This window comes from Onychomys torridus, chromosome 3 (assembly GCF_903995425.1).
Source record: "Onychomys torridus chromosome 3, mOncTor1.1, whole genome shotgun sequence".
NCBI lineage: Eukaryota > Metazoa > Chordata > Mammalia > Rodentia > Cricetidae > Onychomys > Onychomys torridus.
The window spans coordinates 28,780,508-28,803,965 of record NC_050445.1 but is presented as its reverse complement, the minus strand read 5'-3'; the positions used below and the strand labels follow the sequence as shown (position 1 = coordinate 28,803,965).

Here is a 23,458-nt window from a genome sequence, read left to right as displayed (position 1 = left end):
TGCCGTCTTTGCATGAATTACATCACTTAGCACCACAACTGTCTAAAATAGACATTACCCCTATATATAAGGATATTTATGGTTTAAAAGGCTTAATAATTTGTCAAAGTCCCCTAGCCATAAAAGGTGACCTTATGAGTTCAGTCAGACAGGCACCAGGGATGGGGTTCCCAAGAAATGGATATATCAGCTAGGTGCCCCAGTCCCAGAACTCAATAAAGAGTCTTGAGTAGTTTGACCTTTTTACTATTTGCTACTCATTTTAACATCTTTGTGTTTTAGTTCCTGAGAAACCCACCAGGGTAGGAAGGACTAAAAGAAACCCATTAACATCCTAAAATGTCCGGGAACTGTTCCTGTATAAAATTCTATGTGTATGACTCTCCATCTCACCCCCTTACCTCAAACATACACCTTTTGAAAGTCTCCTTTCCTGTGCCCACCAGTGTTCTGCACACTCTGCTTACCCTCTGATGGCTAAGCCCAAATGGCAATTACTTAGGACAAAAGAATAAATAAAAAGACGGCTTAGGGTTGAATGCATTTAATCCCAGCACTAGGGAGGCAGAGGCAGACAGATTTCTGTGAGTTCGAGGCCAGCCTGGTCTACACAGTGAGTTCCGGGACAGCCAGAACTGCATAGTGAGACCCCGTCTTTATTTAAAAAAAAAGAAAAGAAAAGAAAAGAAAAGAAAGAAAAAAGAAAGAAGAAATTAAATAAGGAAAGGCTGCCCTCTGCTGTCCATATGTATGAATGACCACAACCTGATTTCTGCCCAAATTGATCTATGCTGTTTGCCCAGGTTAAAAAAAAAAAAAAAAAATGAATTAATGAATGAATGAATTAGTGAGTGAGTAAACAAAAGGATACATAGATAGATAGATAGATAGATAGATAGATAGATAGATAGATAGATAGATAGATAGATAGATAGATAGATAAAATACAAAAAATTATTGTTTTTTAAAATGCTGCACCTTTACATTTGGTCTCAATGCCCAGATGAGCAAACTGGAAAAACACCATCAGAAACTATGACACTGAAACACAAAAACATATGGTACTATTATCTTTAAGGCCTGATGACACTAAGATACCCAGCTATATGATTAAAAGGAAATTCTGGCTTAATGAATAAATCATTTCTAGGGAAAGAGGTTGAGTGCGAAATCAAAAGGTGAAAAATAGATCAAAATAAAACATATAGCTCAATGGAAAAAGAATGAAGAATGGAAAGATAAAAGAGATGGGCTTTTTACTCAGGCTTACAGGAGAGTTGTAAGATCTGCCACTATTAAAGAGACAGACTGTCTCCCCGTTGCCCTGCTTCCAGTTCAGAGGACCAGTAGCTAGCACTCTGCTGTTATCCGAGGGTTACAACTTCCTATTTGGCCCAGGAGGTGCCAGGCCTCCTGCTGTGACAGAAGCATACTTAGCAACCTCTTCTGGTTATGTATTTGACTATGTTAACAAACTCAGTCCTAGAGATTTTTTAACCAAAAGCTCAAGGGAATTGGTTAGACATTTGCATCCTAACAAGCTTCCTAAGGGGCCCAGACCTCCCTGAGCTAAAAGCAAGATCATGAAACAGCTTCTTACAAAAACTGATCTTTGAAAAAAACTAATGACTTGAAACTAAGTATTTTTTAAGCAGATTTTCATATATTTTATATAAAATGGCATTTTATAGTTTTCCTTCCTTTTATACTGACTTTTTTTAAATTTTATTTAGAACAAATAATATAGGTATATGTCTCCAAAACTGAAACTCACCATAAAATCAACAAGAAATGGCCTGTTCTTTGCCACTGTCGTTGGTGGGTAATTGCCTTAAACCATTTGTTTCGTATTTTTACCCACATTTCTTTTTGGTTTTGTTTTGCAGTTCTGAGGAATCAAACCCAGGGTCTCCATCATGCAAGCAATCCACCAGTGAGCAGGTGGATTTTTGAGACAAGATCTTTCTCTGTGAACTAAGCTAGGCTTAAACTTGTAACAATCTTTCCACCTCAGCCTCCCAAGTGCTGAAAGTTTCATTTGTATGCAACTGTACCTACAAGGCAAATTTCCTGGGGTGACATTCTGGGTGAAAATAAAAATGGGAATGCACTTATGCCTTCATTGTGGTTTTCTAGTCATTTTCTAGATAGTTTTCTTTTAATCGTTTTGTATTCCTACTAGCAACAAATATACTCAAGTCTTTATTTCATTGTGAAGTCCCCAAGAAAACAGTCTCTAATAGCTCAATTTTCGAATTGCTAAAAGGTGTGCTTTCAATGTAGTTTTTCTTCGTATTATCATGGTGAGGACTTTTCCCTACACTTAAGCACCATTTTGATTTCTTTTTCTCTAAAACATCTGCTATTTGCTTTTTTTTTTTTTTAATTGAGCTGTTAAATTACCTTCTCATTGATTACTAGCCCTGATGGTGAGAATTGCAAATATTTTCCTAGGTTTTTAGTTAGCTTTTTATTCTGTTTCTATTTCTTATACAAATGTGACAAAATTACATAGTCAAGTCTGTCTTTTCTTCACCTGGGTTTTACATCATTGCTTGACAGGCAATGAAAGGAAGCATCACTGAGGGGAAGATCTCCAGGGCATGCAAAGGCGGGTGGGACTCAGAGTCAGTTTGTCTCCAAGTATAGTCCTAGCTTGCCTGCAACTCTGTACTAGACCAGACTGGACTCATATTCCCAGATTTGCTTGCTTCATCTCACAGTGCTAGAATGTGTGCACCTCCACTCTCTGCCGGACTCATCTTGAACCACGAAATTTGAAGTATCTACCAATGCTTTGAAATGTCTTCAGAGAAAGACTACCTTGTGTCTACCTGTAATTAATTATAGATTAATTAGGATGATTTCCAAACTGTATCTCTCCCTACCCCGCCTCCAAGGAGACTTATCCCCATCTCCCTTTGCCGAACTTGATGAGTAATGACATGATAACACTTGTGGTCACTTCCCCTCATTTCATACCCATTCCTGGAAATATGATGCATCTTTACCATCATTCTAAGAAGTCCAGAGTCTAGTTAACCCCTTGAGAAGGCTTGAGTCTGTCACAAGAGAGAGAGTCCACATACTACACAGTCTTGCTCTTGGGAGGAAAATGTAACCTCTGAGTGACGCACAGCCTTGGAGCAAGGGTGGAGCCAGTCTAGATTGGGGGCTGCTACTTCTTTATAGGGTGGGTGGTTCCCTTATATGACGACAGCTTGAGAAGGGTGGATACGAGTGGGGAACCAGTCCCTTCAGCAAACAGCACTGCAATGACACCCAGTTCCAAGAACAAAGACATTCAAAAGAAGGCCAGGGGGCAAGGAGAAGACTCCCTGTATTGGCTCACTTCTTACACCACCTTGCACAATGGGGGCGATGTCAACTTTTCTATCTTCAGCTCCCCTCAGAGGACCAGCTGCTCTGGTGGTTTCTTCCAGCCTTCAAGGGGTGGACCTATGGGTGGGTCGTTTTTGTATAAAGCTGTAACATTGTGGGGACAGGGGGCACGGTGATTCAATTCTATGGGAAACCTTTACAAAAACCTTTCTGTCTGTCCCTAAGGCCCCACAGTGCTCTGCTTTTCTCCTGGGACCCAGGCCTACATGTGCTTAGATCCAGAATGCTTCCACTTTACCCCTGCTGCTTGCCAGGCCAAGATCATGGAAAAGAAAAGGGCCTTTTCTGGGAAGCCTCCTATGCAGAAAGATCACAAACGTAGGAAGAATGGCTCAGTGGCCCCAGAAGCAAAGGATGCAGGGATACCCCCTTCAGCCAACCCCTATGGAATAAGACCACCACCAATGGAAAGGTGAACCAGCTGTGAACAATCCTACAGATTGCTCAAAAAGAAGCCATGGAGATCTCAGCTCTGGGCTGGTCCTGGGAACCTGCTCTCAGCAAGCCTACCTCACTTTGATGGATCCTCAGAGAGAGACCATATATATAGTCTCAGAGAGAGGGCATTCTTCACAAAAGGGATGTAGGTCCCACTTGATGGAATCTGCCATGTTCTACATCCCCAAATGTCTAACATCAAAATGCTCTGTTGTGCAATATCTACAATGCACATGAGGATGTCATTTCTCCTAGGGTCCTCCAGAGACTAGCTGGGACCATCCTCTCTTCACACTTTAGGCTTGTTTTCCTCCTTGCCCCATGGCACTGTGCAAACACACAAGTTTTCTTTGGTAAAGGAACCAGACTCACCGTTGTAGGTAAGATATCTTTCAGGTAAATTCCCAGGCCTGTCTTAGGACAAAGCATGTCCTCTGTGTCCATTTTAGAATTCCTATATTTTGATGTGCAAACTATGACTACACCTTCGGCTCAGGGACCAGGCTTTCAGTAATAGGTAAGGTCTAAGGGTCTTTGGGTGTGGGATGAAAAGTCTGACTTTGCCCTGGGAACCAGAAGATCTAGCTCATGGGTCTTGCCTAAGGAAGAAAGCGGGTTCATGACAAGGACTACATTCTAGGGAGGCTAAATCCACAAAGGTGGTCTGAAGGTTCCTGGCAGAGTCAAGAGGGACCTGGAATGGAGGACAGGAAAGAGAAAGGAGATGGGCTCACAAACAAGTGAGGAGTTTTGAAGTGGACTTGGGAGGCTGTGTTCTGGAAACACGGTCTATTTTGGAGAAGGAAGCCGGCTCACTGTTGTAGGTAAGTTAGGGTCAAATGGCTGAGCACCAGAGGCAGCCCCTGTCTGGGGTGCCTATGCTGCAGTGTACTTCTGTCACTGTCAGGAAGATCTAAATTTCTGTGCTCATGCTTACAAGAAGGGAAGAATGTCCATCTCCAATATTTCACAGGCTGGCTGTGCCAAGCCTGGGCACCCTGCTAAGTGCAGGCAGGCTCAACTGGAAGTCAGCCTCATATACTGCTCATAGTCCTGCTGTTTGGCCCTCTCACACAGCCAGAAGACAGATTTTGGAGAGGAGGATGCATGGACCCACCAGGAAAACTGACTGTCAATTATATTAGTTCCACTCCCAGAGATAAAAATGTCCTTGAGAGTGAGGGAAGCTAGCTGGCAGGTGGGCTTGGGGAGGAGGACAGAAATCAGCAAGCAGTTTTACCACCAGGCTTTAATGTTGTGTTTAACAACGAAAGATTATTTTTCGGTCATGGGACCAAGCTGTCTGTCCTGGGTATGTAAAAGGTTTCTTTCTCGGAAGGATATGTTGTAAGCCTGGGGGCCCTGGAAAGCTCCTTGGAGAAGGAAGGGCCTGAAGTCTCAGCCTAGGTTGTGGCTCAGAGGATGAAAGGGTGGAGAATGTGCTGAAGTCCCTGGGAATCCTGTGTGGAGTCGGTGTCTCAAGGAGGGCCCCAGCAGCTGGTGGAGGGGGGCTGTTTGTTGCTCTCCTGTTGTACTGTGTAACAATCAGGCCCAGAATTTTGGAGAGGGGACTCGATCGACTCTGTTCTAAGTAAGCTACAGAACCAAAGAGGTAGGGCTTCTATACTGTCCCTTGGAGCCAGAGTGTCTGTGAACCCCCAGCACTGGTGGAAGGGGTCGAGGAACTTAGTTATTCTTTTACTTGCTGGGGCCTAAAAGACTCCTCTAACTCCCTTATGACAAGGTGAACCCGCAACTGCTTCTTTCCCCAGAAGTCTTCAGTCTCTGAGCGGTCCCCTCCCTACCCCTAGCATGATCTTACCTTTCTGTTTGCTTGGATGTGCTCCTTCTGCGTCCCTTCCTCCTGTCCTGTCCTGTCACTTGTCTCATGGGATGACTGTGGTCTAGACTCCTGCCTGCAGGCAGAGTGCCAGTCATCCAGCTCTCGGAGAACTAAAACCAGCTCTCCAGCTTGGAGCTGCTGCGGGTTTTACCAAGGCCGCCTGTCGTTGTGTTCCTATAATTCGCCCCTCTTCTTTGCAGCAGGCACCCGGCTCACTGTGACAGGTATGGGGGCTCTATTGATGACTGGAGGGGTGCCTGTGTTGGATCACAGTGGCCTGGGAAAGGAACTTAGGTATAAGAGTGGAAGGCAGAGTCACCCGCTCCCATCTGGAGTCCTGCTTTCCCTAGAGCCTGGCAGCTTGCTGATCCCTGAGGTGGTTTTCTCCTTCTAGTCACAGGATGCCTTGCTTCGGGGCTTTGAGTCTTCTTGCCTTCTCTTTATTACTCTTTGGACTCCCATCTCTGTAGTCTCTGAATGGATGCATTGCCTTGTTTTCTCTCTAGTACCACTTCTCCGCCCTTTCCATTCCCATTCCTTTTCTGCGCCGCTGACTTGTTTTGGTACATGGCTCTGTCTTCTGATTTGAAATATTGACACCGACCTTCAGTGAAGACTTCTAATCGTGCCTTCATCTTTTCCCCTCTCTCTATCAGTCTCTGAAGACCCTTGTTTGTCTTCCTCGTGTGGTTTAAAGGGCTAGCTGGCAGAGGGGACCATGCTGGTGGTGACTTAAGGGCTGATCCTGAGTAGAGGGCATAAGTCTTTGTTATAGTATGACAGGAGCTGTAGCTGCCTACAGGGGTGTTTGAAGTACATTGTTGTTGGTGGGTATCTCAGGCATAGATATGAATAAGCTTACAACCAGAAAAATGATATATTAGCAACAGCTACAGATTATGTATAAAGAAGAGAAAAGAGATAAGCGGTCCTCAGACTCCAGGTCTGTCTTGGGATAATAAGCTAGTTATCTGTGGTGAAAGCCCAACATAACCAATATAATTGAGAGGAAAGCAGACAGGCTGGGGGAGCAGGGTAGGGAAGTGATGATGTCTGAAAGAGACAGAAAAAAAAAATGGAAGGATAGGATAGCTTGGTTCTCCCAGGACTAGAAGCTTGCACAGATATTTTCTTGAAGACCCATGCCATAGATACTAAAGTAAACTACTGAGCACTGGATAGCCCTAAAAAAAAGTGGGTTTTTGTTTTGTTTTGTTTTTTGTTTTTTTAATGCTAAGCTGTCCCAGGGTCTGTAAGACACATAAAATAGGAAGGACTATTTAAAATTAACTTTAACTTAAAGGACTAAGTTAAAATTATTGGTTTTGTTTGCATTTTACTTTTGAGAACCTCATGCATGAGTATTGACTCTACATCTCTCCCATTCTTCCCTCCTTCTCTCCAACTCCTCCCATACCACTTTCTCTCTCCCAAATTCTTTTAAAGGATTCAAAGCTCACCTCATGTGACTATCTTTATTTCTATTATTGATTTTCCTTCAAGCCACTGTCTTTTTTCAAACCCATTTCTCAATTTCCCCCACAAGTCCTCAACTTCAGACAGAGCAAAGAGATCTCATATTGTTGTGTTTCTGCATCAGAACCTTGCCTTCATGTCAGGACAGAGTCAGGATGGGAAGATGTTAAACTCCACAAAAAGGGAAAATGCTTAGAGGTTTATGTGAATTTTTGCATCTCTGGTGTCTTCAGAAGGTGTCATTCTTTTCAACAATCTTAGAAGGTTTTTCTGTCCCATCTTCCAAGTATGTGAGTGGCCCAGGCCATTGCAGTGGAGACCCACTTCTGAAGGGACCCTATGCTTTAAGATTTGTTTATATGAGTAATTAATTATTCACTACACTAAAGAATACAAAGTTAGGCTGTGAACCAGAATTATGAAACTCATCAAGGAGGCTTTCTGAGCACGGAAAAATAGAAGAGTTCACCCTATGAATAATATCTTCCACAGGATTGCAGTTTCCCTGAGCAAGCTGCCACAGCCCTCTTACACCTCAGTGTAGGAGTAAATGTGGAACATCAGATAGGCCATCAGCCAGAGACAAGCTGGGACCTCAAAGCAAGTGCATGCAGAGAGAGGGGGTGGGAAGTGTTGAGCAAGGTATTCAGAAACTTAGACACTGTTCTGGATGTTATGTTGAAAAGGTCTCTTTTAGGCAACAAATGTTGATGGTATGCAGAATCACCCAAGTACATTAATACATTCACCACGCCCCCCAAAAGAAAATAGTAATAAAAAATCACCTTAGTTCTTAGGATCATGATGTTAATATGACACATTTGCCTCAAAATGCAGGCTCTCCCAATTCAACTATTTCAAATCTAAAAGATCAGATAGCCATGCACCGATTATGATTTTGAAAGAAAAAAAAAACTGGGTATATTCTTTATCACAGGAGATCAAACGAAATCACAGTGTGTGAGGCATTACAAGAAAGTCCAGAAAATCAAGGTACCATTCCACCTCAGGAAAATGGGGGAGAGGGTATACAGAGCATATACTTAGATAAACCCACAAAAAAGAGGGAACATGAAGGGAGACCTACAACAGAGTTAGACAGTGACCAAATGCTACCAGGACCTACTCTACTATAGTTTATAGTGTACTTTATAATGGCCACTTCCAGCCCCCCATCACACAGTCCAAGCCAGAGCTAGACAGCTCTCAGAGCTGTCCTTCTCTCTTCATTTCCAGAGGACCTGAGCAAGGTGAGCCCACCCAAGGTCACCTTGTTTGAGCCATCAGAAGCAGAGATCATTGACAAACACATGGCTACCCTCGTGTGCCTGGCCAGGGGCTTCTACCCTGACCATGTGGAACTGAGCTGGTGGGTGAATGGAAAGGAGCTCCGCAGTGGAGTCAGCACAGACCCTCAGCCCTACAAGGAGACCAATAACATCACCTACTGCCTGAGCAGCCGCCTAAGGGTCTCTGCAAACTTCTGGCACAATCCTCGCAACCACTTCCGCTGCCAAGTCCAGTTCTATGGGCTTACAGATGAAGATCAGTGGGACAATGACTCACCCAAGCCTGTCACCCAGAACATCAGTGCAGATGCCTGGGGCCGAGCAGGTAAGTGGGACCTGGGGAGCAGCTGGTAATAAAAATGGGTATCACTGGTATCAAAGAGAAATTGAGAAATACAGGCAAAAGCCAGAAGGAAGCCTAGATTAAAAAACAAACAAACAAAAAATGGTGGCAGGGGACTAAAGTTTGCCAAGAAGATAAACTAGACAGCCACAGCTAATCCTAACACCAGATCCTCATCCAGCAACCTTACCTGTGTGGTCTCCTTTCCATGGCCCTGTGCAGCTCAGCCTCTGAATCATTATCTTTGGTGCCGAAGCCATTGGTTTCAAGAATAATGGGTATGCAATGACACAACAGAAGAGAGAGGGTTCTGGGGCCCCTTGGAGAGGCAGATCTGGACATGTCAAACTATGCTAGCCTCAAGGCTGACTTAATTTTCAGTCTGCTTAATAAAAAGAGGTCTCATCAATTTTCTTGTCTCCCTTTTCTTGCAGATTGTGGCATTACCTCAGGTGAGTTGACTCCCTCTTCACGTCTCATGACCTCGACTACAGAACTAGCTGCCCATCCAAAGGTACTTACCTGCTCTCCTTTCACTCTCAACAGTATCCTACCAACAAGGGGTCCTGTCGGCTACTGTCCTTTATGAGATCCTGCTGGGGAAAGCCACCCTGTACGCAGTGCTTATCAGTACCCTAGTGCTGATGGCCACGGTAAGGAATGGGCAAGTGGACCACACAGGGGAGGGGACACGTGGCACACAGGACACTAAGATCCAGGGGTTTAAGGGCTCTAACAGAACCAGAGGAGAGCAATAGATACATTTTTGCTCCCATACCATAAAAGACAAGCAGAAACTTTAAAAACTGCAGTGAATGAGTCATGCAGAGGACAAGCTGTGGTAACCCAAAACCCCAAGGGATATTTGAGGAGCCCTATTATTTCTCTGAATGGTCTTTCCTACTTCCTCTCGAGTCCCACTGTGCATGGCCCTTGGTAAATCTTTCTCTTCTGCAGGTTAAAAGAAAGCATTCCTGAGGCCAGACCTGGAGAGCCCAGAGCTTCCAAAGCATTCTGTGAACTCGGATTCTCTTTTTCCAGCACTTCTGAAGAGCTGTTCTCACTTGTCTGTGCATCCTAAAGTCTGCCTACTGGTCATATGTGCTTACACATGCTCATCTGAAATCCCTGTGGCCTGGAGAATGCCTAGCTAGCACACTTAAAACCAATAAACATAACCAATAAACATGTTCTAGAATGACCTATTCTTGTCTGTTCCTGAACTCCCTTATCAATCATGAAAGAAGAAATATTCAAAAAAAAAATGGTGGCCCCCTCAGGTAAGAAATGTGAGGGCCCCCCACCCTGAGAGTAACAGAAGAGGCTAAGTTTGGAAGGTGGTGATGGGACCAAAAATTCTCAAGAGAGAAAGACGGATTCTGAGTACAGAAAGTTTCTGATTCTCAGAAAAGCACTCTGGGAGCAGCAGCTATAGGTTACATGAATGTATCCACCTGCAGCCGGTCATTTTCTAGTGGCTAACAAGGCTTGGTTCCCTGTGTATCACCAATCTTCCTTTCAGCCTCTCAGTGAATCCCTGCTTGTTCACCAAGCAGCTTTCCCAGCAGGGTGCACAATCATGCAGTCTTGGAAAATTATATTCCATGGGGGACATGTCTTTTGTTTAAGATACCAATCTGTTGGTAAATTATTACCTAGTGAAATAGATGGACTTAAACAATACCCCATGGTTGTGCCTAGAAGTACAGAAAATAGAGCTTCCTAAAAGCAAGAGTAAGCCTTATTTCTACATCTAGGAAGCCTTCACAAGCTCCTTGTGTTCTCATGTCACCATGGTGAGGTAGTCATGTCACCATCATGGGGTAGTCATGTCACCATGGCTGTGTAGTCATGTCACCATGGTGAGGTAGTCATGTCACCATCATGGGGTAGTCATGTTACCATGGTGGAGTAGTCATGTCACCATGGTGGGGTAGTCATGTCACCATGGTGAGGTAGTCATGGCACCATGGTAGGGTAGTCATGTCATGGTGGTGTAGTCATGTCACCATGATGGGGTAGTCATGTCACCATGGTGGGGTAGTCATATCACCATGGTGGGGTAGTCATGTCACCATGATGGGGTAGTCATATCACCATGGTGGGGTAGTCATGTCATGGTGGTGTAGTCATGTCACCCTGGTGGGGTAGTCATGTCACCATGGTGGGGTAGTCATGTCACCATGGTGGGTTAGTCATAGCACCATCGTGGGGTATCATGTCACAATGGTGAGATAGTCATATCACCATGGTGAGGTAGTCATGGCACCATGGTAGGGTAGTCATGTCATGGTGGTGTAGTCATGTCACCATGATGGGGTAGTCATATCACCATGGTGGGGTAGTCATGTCACCATGGTGAGGTAGTCATGTCACCATGGTAGGTTAGTCATAGCACCATCGTGGGGTATCATGTCACAATGGTGAGATAGTCATATCACCATGGTGAGGTAGTCATGTCACCATGGTGAGGTAGCTGCCATCCTGAAGATGGCATAAAGAGCTGATGATTCATATTACTCATAATCCCACATACCCCACTTCTCTCGTCCCTTTCAGGCCATTCAGCATGTTCTTCTGCCTACTCCATCTAGAGCAATGTGGTGCCCCTTCTCCTCCCAGTAACCCTACGTGGCTTTAAGTGTCTTCCCGGAACCTTCTCTAGCATTCTGTTGCCCAGTCCTTACCTCTAACTCCATAAGACTAGATCAAGTACATCCTGTATTTTACCATCTGGCCCCTTGTGAAGACTTCCTTCATGACACTTACTATTTATTGTCTGACTCCCCCCACCCCATGTAACTGCTGATTCTTCCATAACCAGGGTATTTTTTTAATAGTACCCTGCAATACTTCATGGTATTTTGGTTCGGGATAGACACTTGGTAGTAATTTTCTAATAAACGTGTGAATAATGAGGGAAATAAAAGTGATCCTATTTTAGATACAGTCATCTCTGTGGAGTCCTCCCAAAACAGCCATCTACACTTCTACACAGCCTTTCCCTCTCTATTGCATATGATTCAGAGTTTAATCTATGCAAACATGCATATGTAGCTATACACAGACACACATATTTACATGTACATTCACAGTACCCACTTACTAAACACATACAACCGTAATGTGTTACTTCTGACCACCCACAGAACAGAGGTAACTAAACCACAGTCCTCAAGAAACCCACCTGTCCATAAAGGGACTAAGCCATGAAGAAAAAGAGCAAAAATAAAAGCCAGTGCTTTGAAGTTTCTGTGTACTATCCACTAAACTGCACTCAGCAGCTAGCTAATCAGACAAGGGCAGGAGAAGGGACAGATTCTTCCAAAGTGGTCTCATCTGTGCACTCTAGAGAGTGGTCATGCTTACCAGAAAGCAGGAGAAAAAGCACACACTATGTGTCTGGATGCTTCGGAGGTTAGCCATTTAGTAGGGTGCAAGGGTCAGAGACAGAAATAATCAAAATGACACCAGCACATGCCCCTCTGAGCATGGGCTCATTTCCTTGCAAACAGCGTATAACCTAACACATATAGGTACCCAATAAACATTTGTGGAGGAAGCGAGTGAGGAAGCTGAACTTTGGGTAGCAACAGGAATGATGGCAGTTTCTGTGATATTTGTCTCTGTGTTCTAAGTTGCATCAACTGCTCTGGAGTTTCTCCTGTGAGGGGGGCCCTTCCTCCTCCCTCCTCCCACCCACCTCACTATAAATGCTAGCCTGAGGAGGTGGGCACTGTGAGTCAAAGAGGGGAGACCCAGTGACACAGATGTCTCCCAGGGTGAGAGCATGTTCAGAAAAGGGGCTCCCTGCCCCCATCAACAACACCATTAGTACCAAGATCTTCTCCAAGCTCCTCCTTTCTTTAAATTTCCCCAGCTTTAGTCTTTCCCCAGGGCCCCTCTCAGTCAGGCTAACCTCTCTGCCACCTGGGCTTCCTGCCCCTGCCCGGGGACTGAGGGAGGGCACCTGTGGGAAGAAACTTTTTTGTATCATGGTGTAACATTGTGGGGACTGGGGGGGGGGGCACAATGATTCAAATAGAGGAGGTGCTTTTACAAAAAGCTCTAGCCCTGAAAATATCAACTCTCAGCCCAAGGAATGCATTTGCCATATGAGGAGGGGTCTATGTGAGTGGTCCCACAAGGTCTTATGGTTAGCTATGAGTTTCCTTGCCCTAGACAGCTTCCCATGAATGTGAAAGCCAGTCCAGGGAAGTAGGTTCACCATTCAGCCCCTTTTATAAGGCTTATTACCCTTGGGAAAGTATCTGTACATGCATGGTAAATTAAGAACTCATTAGAAATATTATGTAAATAAATAAACACATTGTGGGAACGTGTTACAAGTCTTTTCTCATCAGAGGCTGTCCAACCCCACCAGGAAGCCTTCAGACTTCAAGGTCACTGAGTCAACCCCCGAGGGAATTAGGTGGCTATTGATTCCCAAGCCAAATGTTGTGTCTCCTCTTCAAATTGAGGTTGGCCTCATGCGATGTCCAGACTGCCTTGTCAATTCTGGAGTTAGATGGAGAAAGTGGGTAACCCTGAGTCTGTGCTAAGGAAGGTGAGGAAGGAGGAAGAGTTCTTGGCAGCCCTTTTCTGCTGTGTTCCTATGCTGAACAGTTCTTCGGATCAGGGACTCGACTCACGGTGCTAGGTAAGAAGGCAATGGCCACACAGGTGGGAGAGAAGGTAGCATAATGCAGCCAGAAAGCCTTAGTGGGCGCTTAGCCATCCAAGGCCATCCAAGGCCCTGCATCAGGGAAGAGAGGGTTTGTGCCAGCAACCCCCAAACTGTGCAAACACCGGGCAGCTGTACTTTGGGGACGGCTCCAAGCTGACAGTGTTGGGTAAGCAGGGCAGCTGGAGGGCTACCATTGGGGGTAAAATGGACAGAGTAGGGCAGCTGTTCAGTTTCCTCTCAGTCTGCGCTGACCTGCCCAGGCAGAAGGATTTCTGGACTGGATGCTGGCATCAAGAGAGCACTCACGGTTGATGAGGATCTGAGCCAGGGTTGGGATAACAGGAGTGGGCAGGACTGAGTTTTTGTCCTGAGTCCGGAGGCTGTGAGCACAGACACGCTGTATTTTGGCCCAGGAACCAGACTGACCGTGCTTGGTAAGTTGGGACCTAGTGATAGGAGGGGCCGCGAGGATGGGCAGGCATCTCCTTTCCGGGATTCCCCGGTAAGAATAGCCAGGGCCAGTTTTTGTGCTGTACCAAAGGGGCTGTGAGCCAAAACACCCAGTACTTCGGTGCAGGCACCCGACTGTCAGTGCTAGGTGAGTTGGGGTGTTTTTGTGCTGGGCTCTGGTGCCGTGAACCAAGAGACCCAGTACTTTGGGCCAGGCACGCGGCTCCTCGTGTTAGGTGAGCTGGGGTCCCAAGCACGGTGGCTGGCGGCAGGCTGGGGCTGCAGTGGGTGCGGGTGCCTTGGCCGGGTTTCTGTGGGGAGTATTCGGGTTGTGCTTCGCAGACCTTGTTTTTGGGACTGGCAGCCCGATGACCATGCTAGGTGAGCTTCTGGGGCAACTGCAGCGGCAAGCGTCCGGGCTGCTGGCGTCTTTGCACAGGGCTCCCAGGCCCTGTGCAAGGCTGAGTAGCAAGGAGATAGTCACGAACTGGGGACTAGCTGGCTGCACACTGCATTGCGCCGGTTTGCATGTGGGGTTGCGCCTCTGTGCTCCTATGAGCAGTATTTCGGTCCAGGCACCAGGCTCACCGTCTTAGGTAAGATTCGGGGCATTGCACACACACGCTTCCCATCCTTAGTTCCTGGGTTGCTGGGGGAGTTTGGGATAGATCTTCCCTGTCGAGTCTGCTTTCAACTTCTCCGCTTCTGGGAGGGCTGCCTGAGGGAAGGTATTGGGTGCCAAGCATTGTTTTCGCAAGCCAGGACAGAGTGGGGTTAGTTCTCTTTTCTCTGAGGTTTGCACGCCCTGGGTGAGTGATGGAGAAAACGAGTTATCAGGACTGCGGAAAAAACTTGTTTTAGAAAATAAGTAACAGGAGAGAAACGTAACAAGAGAAAAAAGGGCAGATAGAGGCCGGGGGATCCCAAAGGTGTTGCTGCTGACCTCTAGGATGGTCTCATCAGCAAAAGTTGTTCAAACGAGGGTCTTTTCAAAGAAGGAGAATGTGCCAGGCAAGAAACCAAGGACAGACAGATAAACATAAGCTGGAACAGAAGAATCAGGTGTTGTTGACATACTATTGACTGTTTCCCTTCTAAGTTTGGGATTCCTTGAAGCAGGGATGGGAGCCTAGGGACATGCTTCTGCACCTTCTCATGGCTAGTCAGCCCCAAGTCAGGGAGATCTTATTCACTGGGGTCCATAGATCCTCAGGTTATTTCCCTGAGTCCTGACTCAAATCTTCACTGTTCACACGTATTCCAGGCTAGACAGATCAGATCGTGAAGGGAGTTTGTTGATCATAAGCACACATTAAAGTTCAAATATTTAGGCTGTGAGATGAGGAAAAATGCTTGAACAACCTTAGGATCCTGATACTAGAATAGACCTTAACTATCACTTGGCAATGGGGGCCAGGAGAAATAACTCACAGGCTGGGAATGTGAACCTGTATTATTTGATAACAATAACAACAGTGGACACCATTTGAGGTTAGAACACTAAGCTGAATCCAAGGGGACTCAGCCATGTAAAAGTGTGCCTAAAGGAAATCCTGATTTCCTGTGGTCAGGTAGGATAGAGAAAATAGCCAGACATTATAACCATATGAGTCTAAATTCAGTCCTGGCTCTTTTGTGATAAGGTAAGCTTAGGTAAGTTAATGTGTGATCCTCTTCTATGGATACAGATGTGGTGGAGGTGGTTTGAGAAGGAGGAAAAGGAATTTTATAATTTTTCCCACAGCAAGTCCAGTTCACAAACAAATCACATACCAACAGTAGCTTACTAAAACACAGTTCACTTTCACAGGCAATTCCACCTCCCAAGAATCCCCAGGGACTCACACACATGGATGTACAGCTACCACCAGTCTCCCTATGGAGTGATATAAGTAATACTTAGGGTATAGTGAGTATCTGCTTCTGTTTGTCCTGACTGTGGTGTTAATTAATACAACAGATAACAGCATGCCTGACTCAGGCAAATCTTTGGCTTTTGCAACAGGGACTAGACAGTACTGAGCAAGATGTTCAGTTCCCATAGAAGGCTGGGAGACTCTCAATGCCAGTATCTATGAGACAGAATTAGGCTAGTTAGACCAAAAGCAGAAAAATTGATGAGTCAAGTACCATAGAGAGAAGCAGGATTATTACCATTTCCATGGAGGTCCATTGGACCTAAATAAATAAAAGATGAGGCATTAGGGGAAGAGGTTGAGCAGAAGCAGAGGCAGCCAGGATGCTTCCATGCTTAGCCAAAAAATGAAAATGTGGCCAGGTGTGGTGACACAAATCTACAATCCCAGCACTAGACACTAGAGAGACTGACCTGAGTGGAATGCCATGAATGTGAGGCCAACCTGGGCTACACAGTGAGTTCTAAGCCAGCTTGGACTATAGAGTGAGTTCTAGGCCATTATGGGCCACAGATGAAGATGCTGTAAAAAAAGGGGGGGGGAGGTAAAGAAAAATGTGGAGACTTCTACTAAAAAGAAACAGAACTCCAAAGTGATGGCTGCAGAGTTTGACACCAAGCACTAATCTGAATTCTGCAGATTGGATGCCAATGACATGAGCCCTGGAATGAAGTGATATCCGTAGAAATATAAAAAGGGGCAGAGGAAAGTTTCTTCCTTATCCAGAAGACTGTGGTTTGCTGAAACAAAATTTATTTATCTCTACATTTTCACCAAATTGCTTGGAAACAAAGAATAGTCAGAAAAATACAAAGAATTGGTGGTATTTGGAGGCAGAGGAGTTGATAGGTTTATTTCACACACCACAAAATTCAGTAAACCTTACATCCTCCTGAACACACTGTAGACCAAGATATCTTCACATCCAGGTCATGAAAATAGGCCATCTGTAGACTGTGGTCTGAGGGAAGCTTCCTTATGCCAAATGGCAATCTCGTTCTTAATTATCCTTCATTCCTCTGCCCCTTAGCTTCAGACACAGAAGCCCTGGCAAAGGCAGGATGTCTTGAATCCTTATGTCAGTTCTGGAAGTCAGTGCTGTACATTTCACTTTGCAAGCATAGAAAAGCTGATGCAGAGACATTCAAGAGACTTTCCCGTGGTCACATGGGCACAGAAGGTCATTGCTTGCGATTCAGTTTCTGCAATTCTGATTTCTGTGGCAGTTTCCTTTTAACTGCCACATATAATAATCAGAAGTAACCTTTACTTGATGAAGGATGATTTAAACAATGTCAATAAAGGAACATTGTGCCAAGTGTTGGGCAGGACCATTTATAGTATCCCCTTATGAGAATAGAAGGCCAGGGGATAGTGATGCCCACTGGATGAATAAAAGTAATGGGCAAGAAAAAAGAGAAATGGAGTAGTGATTCCAAAGCAAATGGGGCCTGGCACAACATGCTTGCTTTTTCAGAAACTCTCTCAGCCCTCAATCTTCTCAGATACTTACAGCCTCTACTGGACTTACACAGTGGTCAACAAAATGCTAATTCCACCCCTCTTTACTTTCCAGAGGACCTGAGCAAGGTGAGCCCACCCAAGGTCACCTTGTTTGAGCCATCAGAAGCAGAGATCATTGACAAACACATGGCTACCCTCGTGTGCCTGGCCAGGGGCTTCTACCCTGACCATGTGGAACTGAGCTGGTGGGTGAATGGAAAGGAGCTCCGCAATGGAGTCAGCACAGACCCTCAGCCCTACAAGGAGACCAATAACATCACCTACTGCCTGAGCAGCCGCCTAAGGGTCTCTGCAAACTTCTGGCACAATCCTCGCAACCACTTCCGCTGCCAAGTCCAGTTCTATGGGCTTACAGATGAAGATCAGTGGGACAATGACTCACCCAAGCCTGTCACCCAGAACATTAGTGCAGATGCCTGGGGCCGAGCAGGTATGTGGGACCTTGGGTGTTGGTGAGGAGACTGTATAGCACCAATATCTCAGAAAAATGGAAAGATCCATGTAGAAGCAAAGAATAGATCTAGCAGAAAGCTGGAGTGCTGGAAGTTATGATCAAGGACATGGTGTTAGAAAACCATAGCATTTACTTCCTCCCACAGAGTACTTAAACTTAATGAGGCAGCTCAGGCCCATTGGTTCTCAGTCATTTAGTGCCTCTGATCTGTGCTGATAGGTTCCCTCACACCTACCATGCAGTCCAGCATCTATGTGCTGTGTCTCAGCCACATTACTGGTCCTAGATTTTTAAGGTTACAGTGATAGTGGCTTGTACTTGTCCTTCAACCTAAGAAAGACATTATGAGGAGGGTGCTCATACCATCTGACTTGCACTTGTTTGTGGCCTTCGAGGCTAGCTTTAAATTTTGCTGTTTAGGGCTCAATATAACCAAGAAGTGACATTCTCTCACCCATTTTTTTCTCCCTCTCTTTTCTTTCAGACTGTGGCATCACCTCGTGTGAGTAAACCCTCCCCCCCCTTCTCTGAGTCTTCCACGGACTGGGCTCCGGAAAGCCAAGAACCTACAGACACCAAGGACAAGGGTGACCACTGCTACCTACTCACAGGCACTGTCCATTTTCCTTTCCTGTCAACAGCATCCTATCGCCAGGGGGTTCTGTCTGCCACCATCCTCTATGAGATCCTACTGGGGAAGGCCACCCTGTATGCTGTACTCATCAGTGCCCTGGTGCTGATGGCCGTGGTAAGAATGGTAGGATGGGACAAGCAGTTGAATAGAGGGTATAGACTACTGTACATGGAATATAAGGGCATCTCAGAGGAGGACCCAGCCCCCAATATAGCCTATCATCTCAAAAAGACCATAAGGGACACTGACCAAAGAGAAACATGAAGGAACAGTTATGTATGCACTCTTGGCAGATGAAGAGAACCAGGGAGCTCTTTTCAAAAATCGTTCTTGAGAATCCGCCTAATCTGACCCCTCCCCCTACTTCATGGTTCCTGGGTCTCTAACAATATCTTTTCCTCCTCAGGTCAAGAAAAAAAATTCCTGAGACCAACTCTTGTGCATCCTGGGTTGTTCTCCATCCTAGTCCTGGATTCTCCTGGACCTTCTCCAATCCCTGTTCCTCTGGAGTTATTCTTTATTCAAAGCATCTCTTCTTCCTCCATGGATATCCGTCCTTCCTTGCCTCTACCCAAAGACTGACCTCTTGACTCTGAAACAGACTAAATCAATAAAAATGTTGAGCTGGGCCTGGTTGTGTCTCAGCAGTATCTTTGGGGACCTTTGCCGTTTAGTGCTGTTACTGACACTCCTACTGGTCTGAAAAGGTAAACAGAGTGGCAAACCTGCTTCCGTGCCAAAAATGTTTCTTTCTCCTGTGTACTCAAGATCCTCCAAAGAGCCATTTTGTCTGAAGGGCAATGACTATGTCCTGGAACACCAGCAGGATACGGACAGAGAAAGAAAACTACCCCTAACAATAACCCCACCCAGCACAGGGCAGAGGCTAGGCTGACCTAGAGATTACAGAGCCCTTTTTGTTACATCTTTGGGTTTTATCTGCGTCTGTCCTTAGTATCACTGGCTTATCTGGTTTGAAAGTTTTAACTAAAGATCTGTGGAACTTGGCTAGGTAGTGGTGGCACATGCCTTTAATCCTAGGACTTGGGAGGCAGAGGCAGGCAGAACTCAGTGAGTTTGAGGCCAGCCTGGTTTACAGCACAAGTTCCAGGACAGGCTCTAAAGCTACACAGAGAAACCCTGTCTCGGAAAAAAAATCTGTGGAACTCTCCATGTCTAGCCTCCGGTCTTAGAGAAGACAATGAGAGTAGAAAAACTGACATATGAAGTTTAGGAACGTGGTCTCCCCAGGACTATGGCACACAGGGTCAGATTCTGGGTGGGGGCCCAGTAGAGACTAAGGTATTACACATGAAGTGTAACCCTTCCAATGTGTAAATTTTCTTGTTAGATTGAGACCAGAGCACCCTGGGCTGAGGATGTTAGGTGCCACTCCTAGACAGAGACAGTTACCTTAGCAGTGTAAACTATGTGGTTTAATCATTATAATAGAACAATTTACTTGGCAGAGATTAGAGAATGCATAGCACAAGCACAGAACGGTGGGGGCCTACATCAAAGTCAGTTGTTAGTGTTGGGGTGAGAAGCAAAGTCTAAAAGCAAAGAAAGGAGAGGACAAGGAGGAAGTACTTTCCTGAGAGACTGTTCACTGTCTCTGGGCCTTAGGCTAGGTAGTGACACGTGCATTTATAATTACAGTGACAATAAAAGTAAATTGTTTCCCTAATTCACAGCTGTAGACATGGTAGTTTGCAGATGAAATAGTAACCGTTGAAACTGCAGTATGTTTTTCCAAAGATAATGATTCTAGAAGCTTCATCGTCCTGGTGACCTTGATGGTGTGCTCACTCATGGTGTCTTGGTGACCCTGGAGCAGTCACCATGAAGGTGTGCTCACTCACGGTGTCATGGTGACCATGGAGCAGCTTCTCCCAAGCTCTAGGAAAGTACCTCTAGAAGGAATCACACCAAGGCTGCCTAAGTTCCACAGAATATCAGTTTTCCAGGGCTGCCAACACAACACGTACAAGACATACAACAAAGTGCCACTGAGTGGATTGGAGCAGTAGAAAGAAATCAATTCTCTTGCAGTTCTGGAAGTCCCAAGTCCAAAAGCATCACACTGCTCTCCAGCAGTTTCAGGGAAGAATCCTTTCTTGCTCCTTCTCCTTCCCCTTGCTCTCAGTACTCCTGGTCTTGTGCCAGCTCCACTCTCAACCTCTGCCTTGGCCTTCATGTGACACTCTCCCCCATGTTTCTGTGTGTGCATGCCCCTCTCCTCTCTTTCTAGACATGAGTCGCTGGATTTGAGACTCAACTTAAATCCTGAACATTTCCATTTTTAGCCCTTAACCAATTGTAGATGAGGAGACCTTTTTCCAAACAAAACCTCCCTTGGAAGTTCTGGGTGGGCATGATCCTGGAGGTACACTATTCCTTTCAAGACATTACACGTCCAGAAAGTAAATTTGGAAGGCTCCAGATTGGGAGTTTTCATAGCCCAGAAATGATGAGCTTCTTGTCAGGCTCGACCTAGGAGATGGTTACATTATAGTTACATCTATAAATGGTAACTTTATAGATGCTTCCAATTACACTACTGCTTTATGGTTTTGGTTTTCTGTGGGTAATTGTCTTTGTCACTTGTGTATATTTTTACTGTAGCTGTTTTGATGATGGCTAGAATATATAATAACAGTGGAGATGGGTTTTAAGCACTACACCTGCATTCACAAAAAAGATGTCTTCCACTCTCTAGATTTATGGAGGCAATAATCACATGTGGTGTTTCTATTCTCATGTAGGGTGGGAAGATAAGTACATGAGAGATGCCAGCAAATGCTTTGGAGAAACTGGAGTCGTTGTGTAGACCAGGGAGATTAGAGTAGGGAAGGATGGTAGAGAACATGGTGACGATTGAGCACCTTTAGCACTAGACCAGAGTGGAGATGGGGAGAGGATGTCTCTGTGTGGGAGATAATTGGGTCTGAAGGCTTGGCAACTGTTTGCTGTTGGGTGCAGAAAGCAGGCACAGCAAGAGGTGGGAGGCTGGAGGAGGAGGCACTGGATAATACCCTGAGAGTTTGCCAACAGATCTTTCCTCCAGAAGATACAAGGCCAGAAGTAGTTCAGCCCTCTCGATCCAGGGGCCATAACAGAGATGAAGTTATAGACTCTACCTCAACCCCATCCAACATTTTGCAGGATGGAGGGAAGCCTCCAAATCTTTCTCCAAGTTTTAACTGCAGTTTCCCTGTCTGTCCCAAAGGACACAATTCACAACACTCTCAGCACTCAGAGCTGAGCTCTTCTGCCTCTGTCTCTTTCTCTAGAATCAAAGTAGATCCTTTTGGACCAATCCAGGGATCCTTTCCATTCTCCCTGAGGGTAAGCTGAGCAAAAAATGGTTGAGCTAGGGCTATTTACAATGTTTGTCATAGGATCTAAAACAAGTGAGCACAGCGAGGCTACTGAAGATGTATGATTCGAGGACACAGAGAGTGAAGTGTGACTGTTCTCATAAGACCAGAGCACAGGACATCTCAGGGTGGAGGTTCTGAAGCATCAGTTTGGTCCAGAGTTATCTTTGCAAAGGGAAACACCAGAGAGATTCTTCATTTATCTGAATAGGTCCACTTGTTCTAGACTCAGGTCTGATATAACTTGTTTGTCGGTAAGATAGACAAAATGTATGACAGGGTCCACAGCAAACTCTACAAATGTCACCAGTGCCAAGGCAAAGCATGCTTACTGGCTGAAGAGACTCATGTAAAACATTCTCTGAAAAAACTCCTGAAGGTTCCCAAGTTATCACAATGTTGTGAGACACAGGTGAGTTCCTCATAGGCAGAACTCTCAGAGAGGAACTAACTCATAACCTTCATAGATCTGGGAATTATGAATCATAAGGAGACATCTAGCAATCATGTGATAATTATAATTTCCTGGAAGGCAAAAGGATTCCTGTGTGGATGGCACTGGAGTCAACTCCATTTGCCCAGAGGAATTTTCCTATTGGCACCAGTATCCTTGGAGATCTTCCCACTACAGTACTCAGTGTTGGACTATGTAAATGTGAGGACTGGAGATGCTTCAGGAGTCTGTAGGGTCATCTGGGAGACAAAGGTTTGTTCTTTCTTAAAGAAAGCAATTAGGGACCTGGGCAGTGGTGGCTCATACCTTTAATCCCAGCACTCGGGAGACAGAGGCAGGTGGATCTCTGTGAGTTTGAGGCCAGCCTGGTCTACAGAGCGAGATCCAGGACAGGCACCATAACTCAAAAAAAAAAAAAAAAAAAAAAAAAAAACCGAAGGAGAAAAAGACATTAAAAAAAGATTTGATGTAATTCCAAGGGATCCTGCTAACAACTCCATGTCTTATTTTGAGCCATTTCCCCATTTTTCTTCTTTGTAGTGGTCCAGAAAGAACTGTGTGATGCATGGTCCTATATGTCCTATATAAGAGTTATTTATGAGGTATAGAGGTGGGAGTGGAGGATTGGGTCTTGGAGTCCTCTGCTGAAGTTCTGTGTTAAAATACAAATGTAGTCATGCCTAGTCAGTTCCACTTAGAGTGCTAGGGAACAGAAGAGTGGCTAGAGCCCCCAAGTCAGTTCTCAGCTTGCTTAGGAAATCTGGACCCAAACACAAAACATGTCATAGTGTTAGGTTTGTTATATACTTTCCCCTCCCTCTGAAAGCCTTTTCTAACCTGTCTATTTGCAGATCGAAACTCCCTTCATTTTCTACCACTCTGCCTCTCTTTAAGATGGTAATGTTAGATCTTACCTGAAATACCTCCTTCTAACAGGCAAGATACATTCAGGTAACTATCCCATCACCTAAGTCCCAGCTACATGTTTATTTTCTCTCTCTAGCCACAGTCTTTTCTTCTCCTATAGATATTTTCTGAAGACAAAGATGGCTGCCTGGGCAGGGGTAGGTGGTAAGCATCTCAGAGAAGAGTAAGCACCATCTGTTGGTCAGCAAACAGAGTTGAAATGGGCCAACTATTGTGTCTGTTTCCAAAGTTTCATCAGACT

General features: G+C 45.2%; 2 gene segments (V, D, J or C); both read left to right on the top strand.

Annotated features, from left to right (window-relative positions):
• Positions 1 to 9,951, top strand: part of LOC118579709 — a 506,004-nt gene extending 496,053 nt beyond the window's left edge. The window contains 5 exon segments of the C gene segment in view: positions 5,115 to 5,152; positions 8,396 to 8,773; positions 9,226 to 9,243; positions 9,338 to 9,444; positions 9,749 to 9,951. Coding sequence covers positions 5,115 to 5,152; positions 8,396 to 8,773; positions 9,226 to 9,243; positions 9,338 to 9,444; positions 9,749 to 9,769 — 562 coding nt within the window.
• A 3,368-nt stretch (positions 9,952 to 13,319) lies between these two features.
• On the top strand, positions 13,320 to 19,075 carry LOC118580002. The segment is given in 6 exon segments: positions 13,320 to 13,358; positions 13,858 to 13,912; positions 17,421 to 17,798; positions 18,307 to 18,324; positions 18,464 to 18,570; positions 18,863 to 19,075. Coding segments are annotated over 6 exon segments (618 nt in total).
• Positions 19,076 to 23,458: the final 4,383 nt, after the last annotated feature.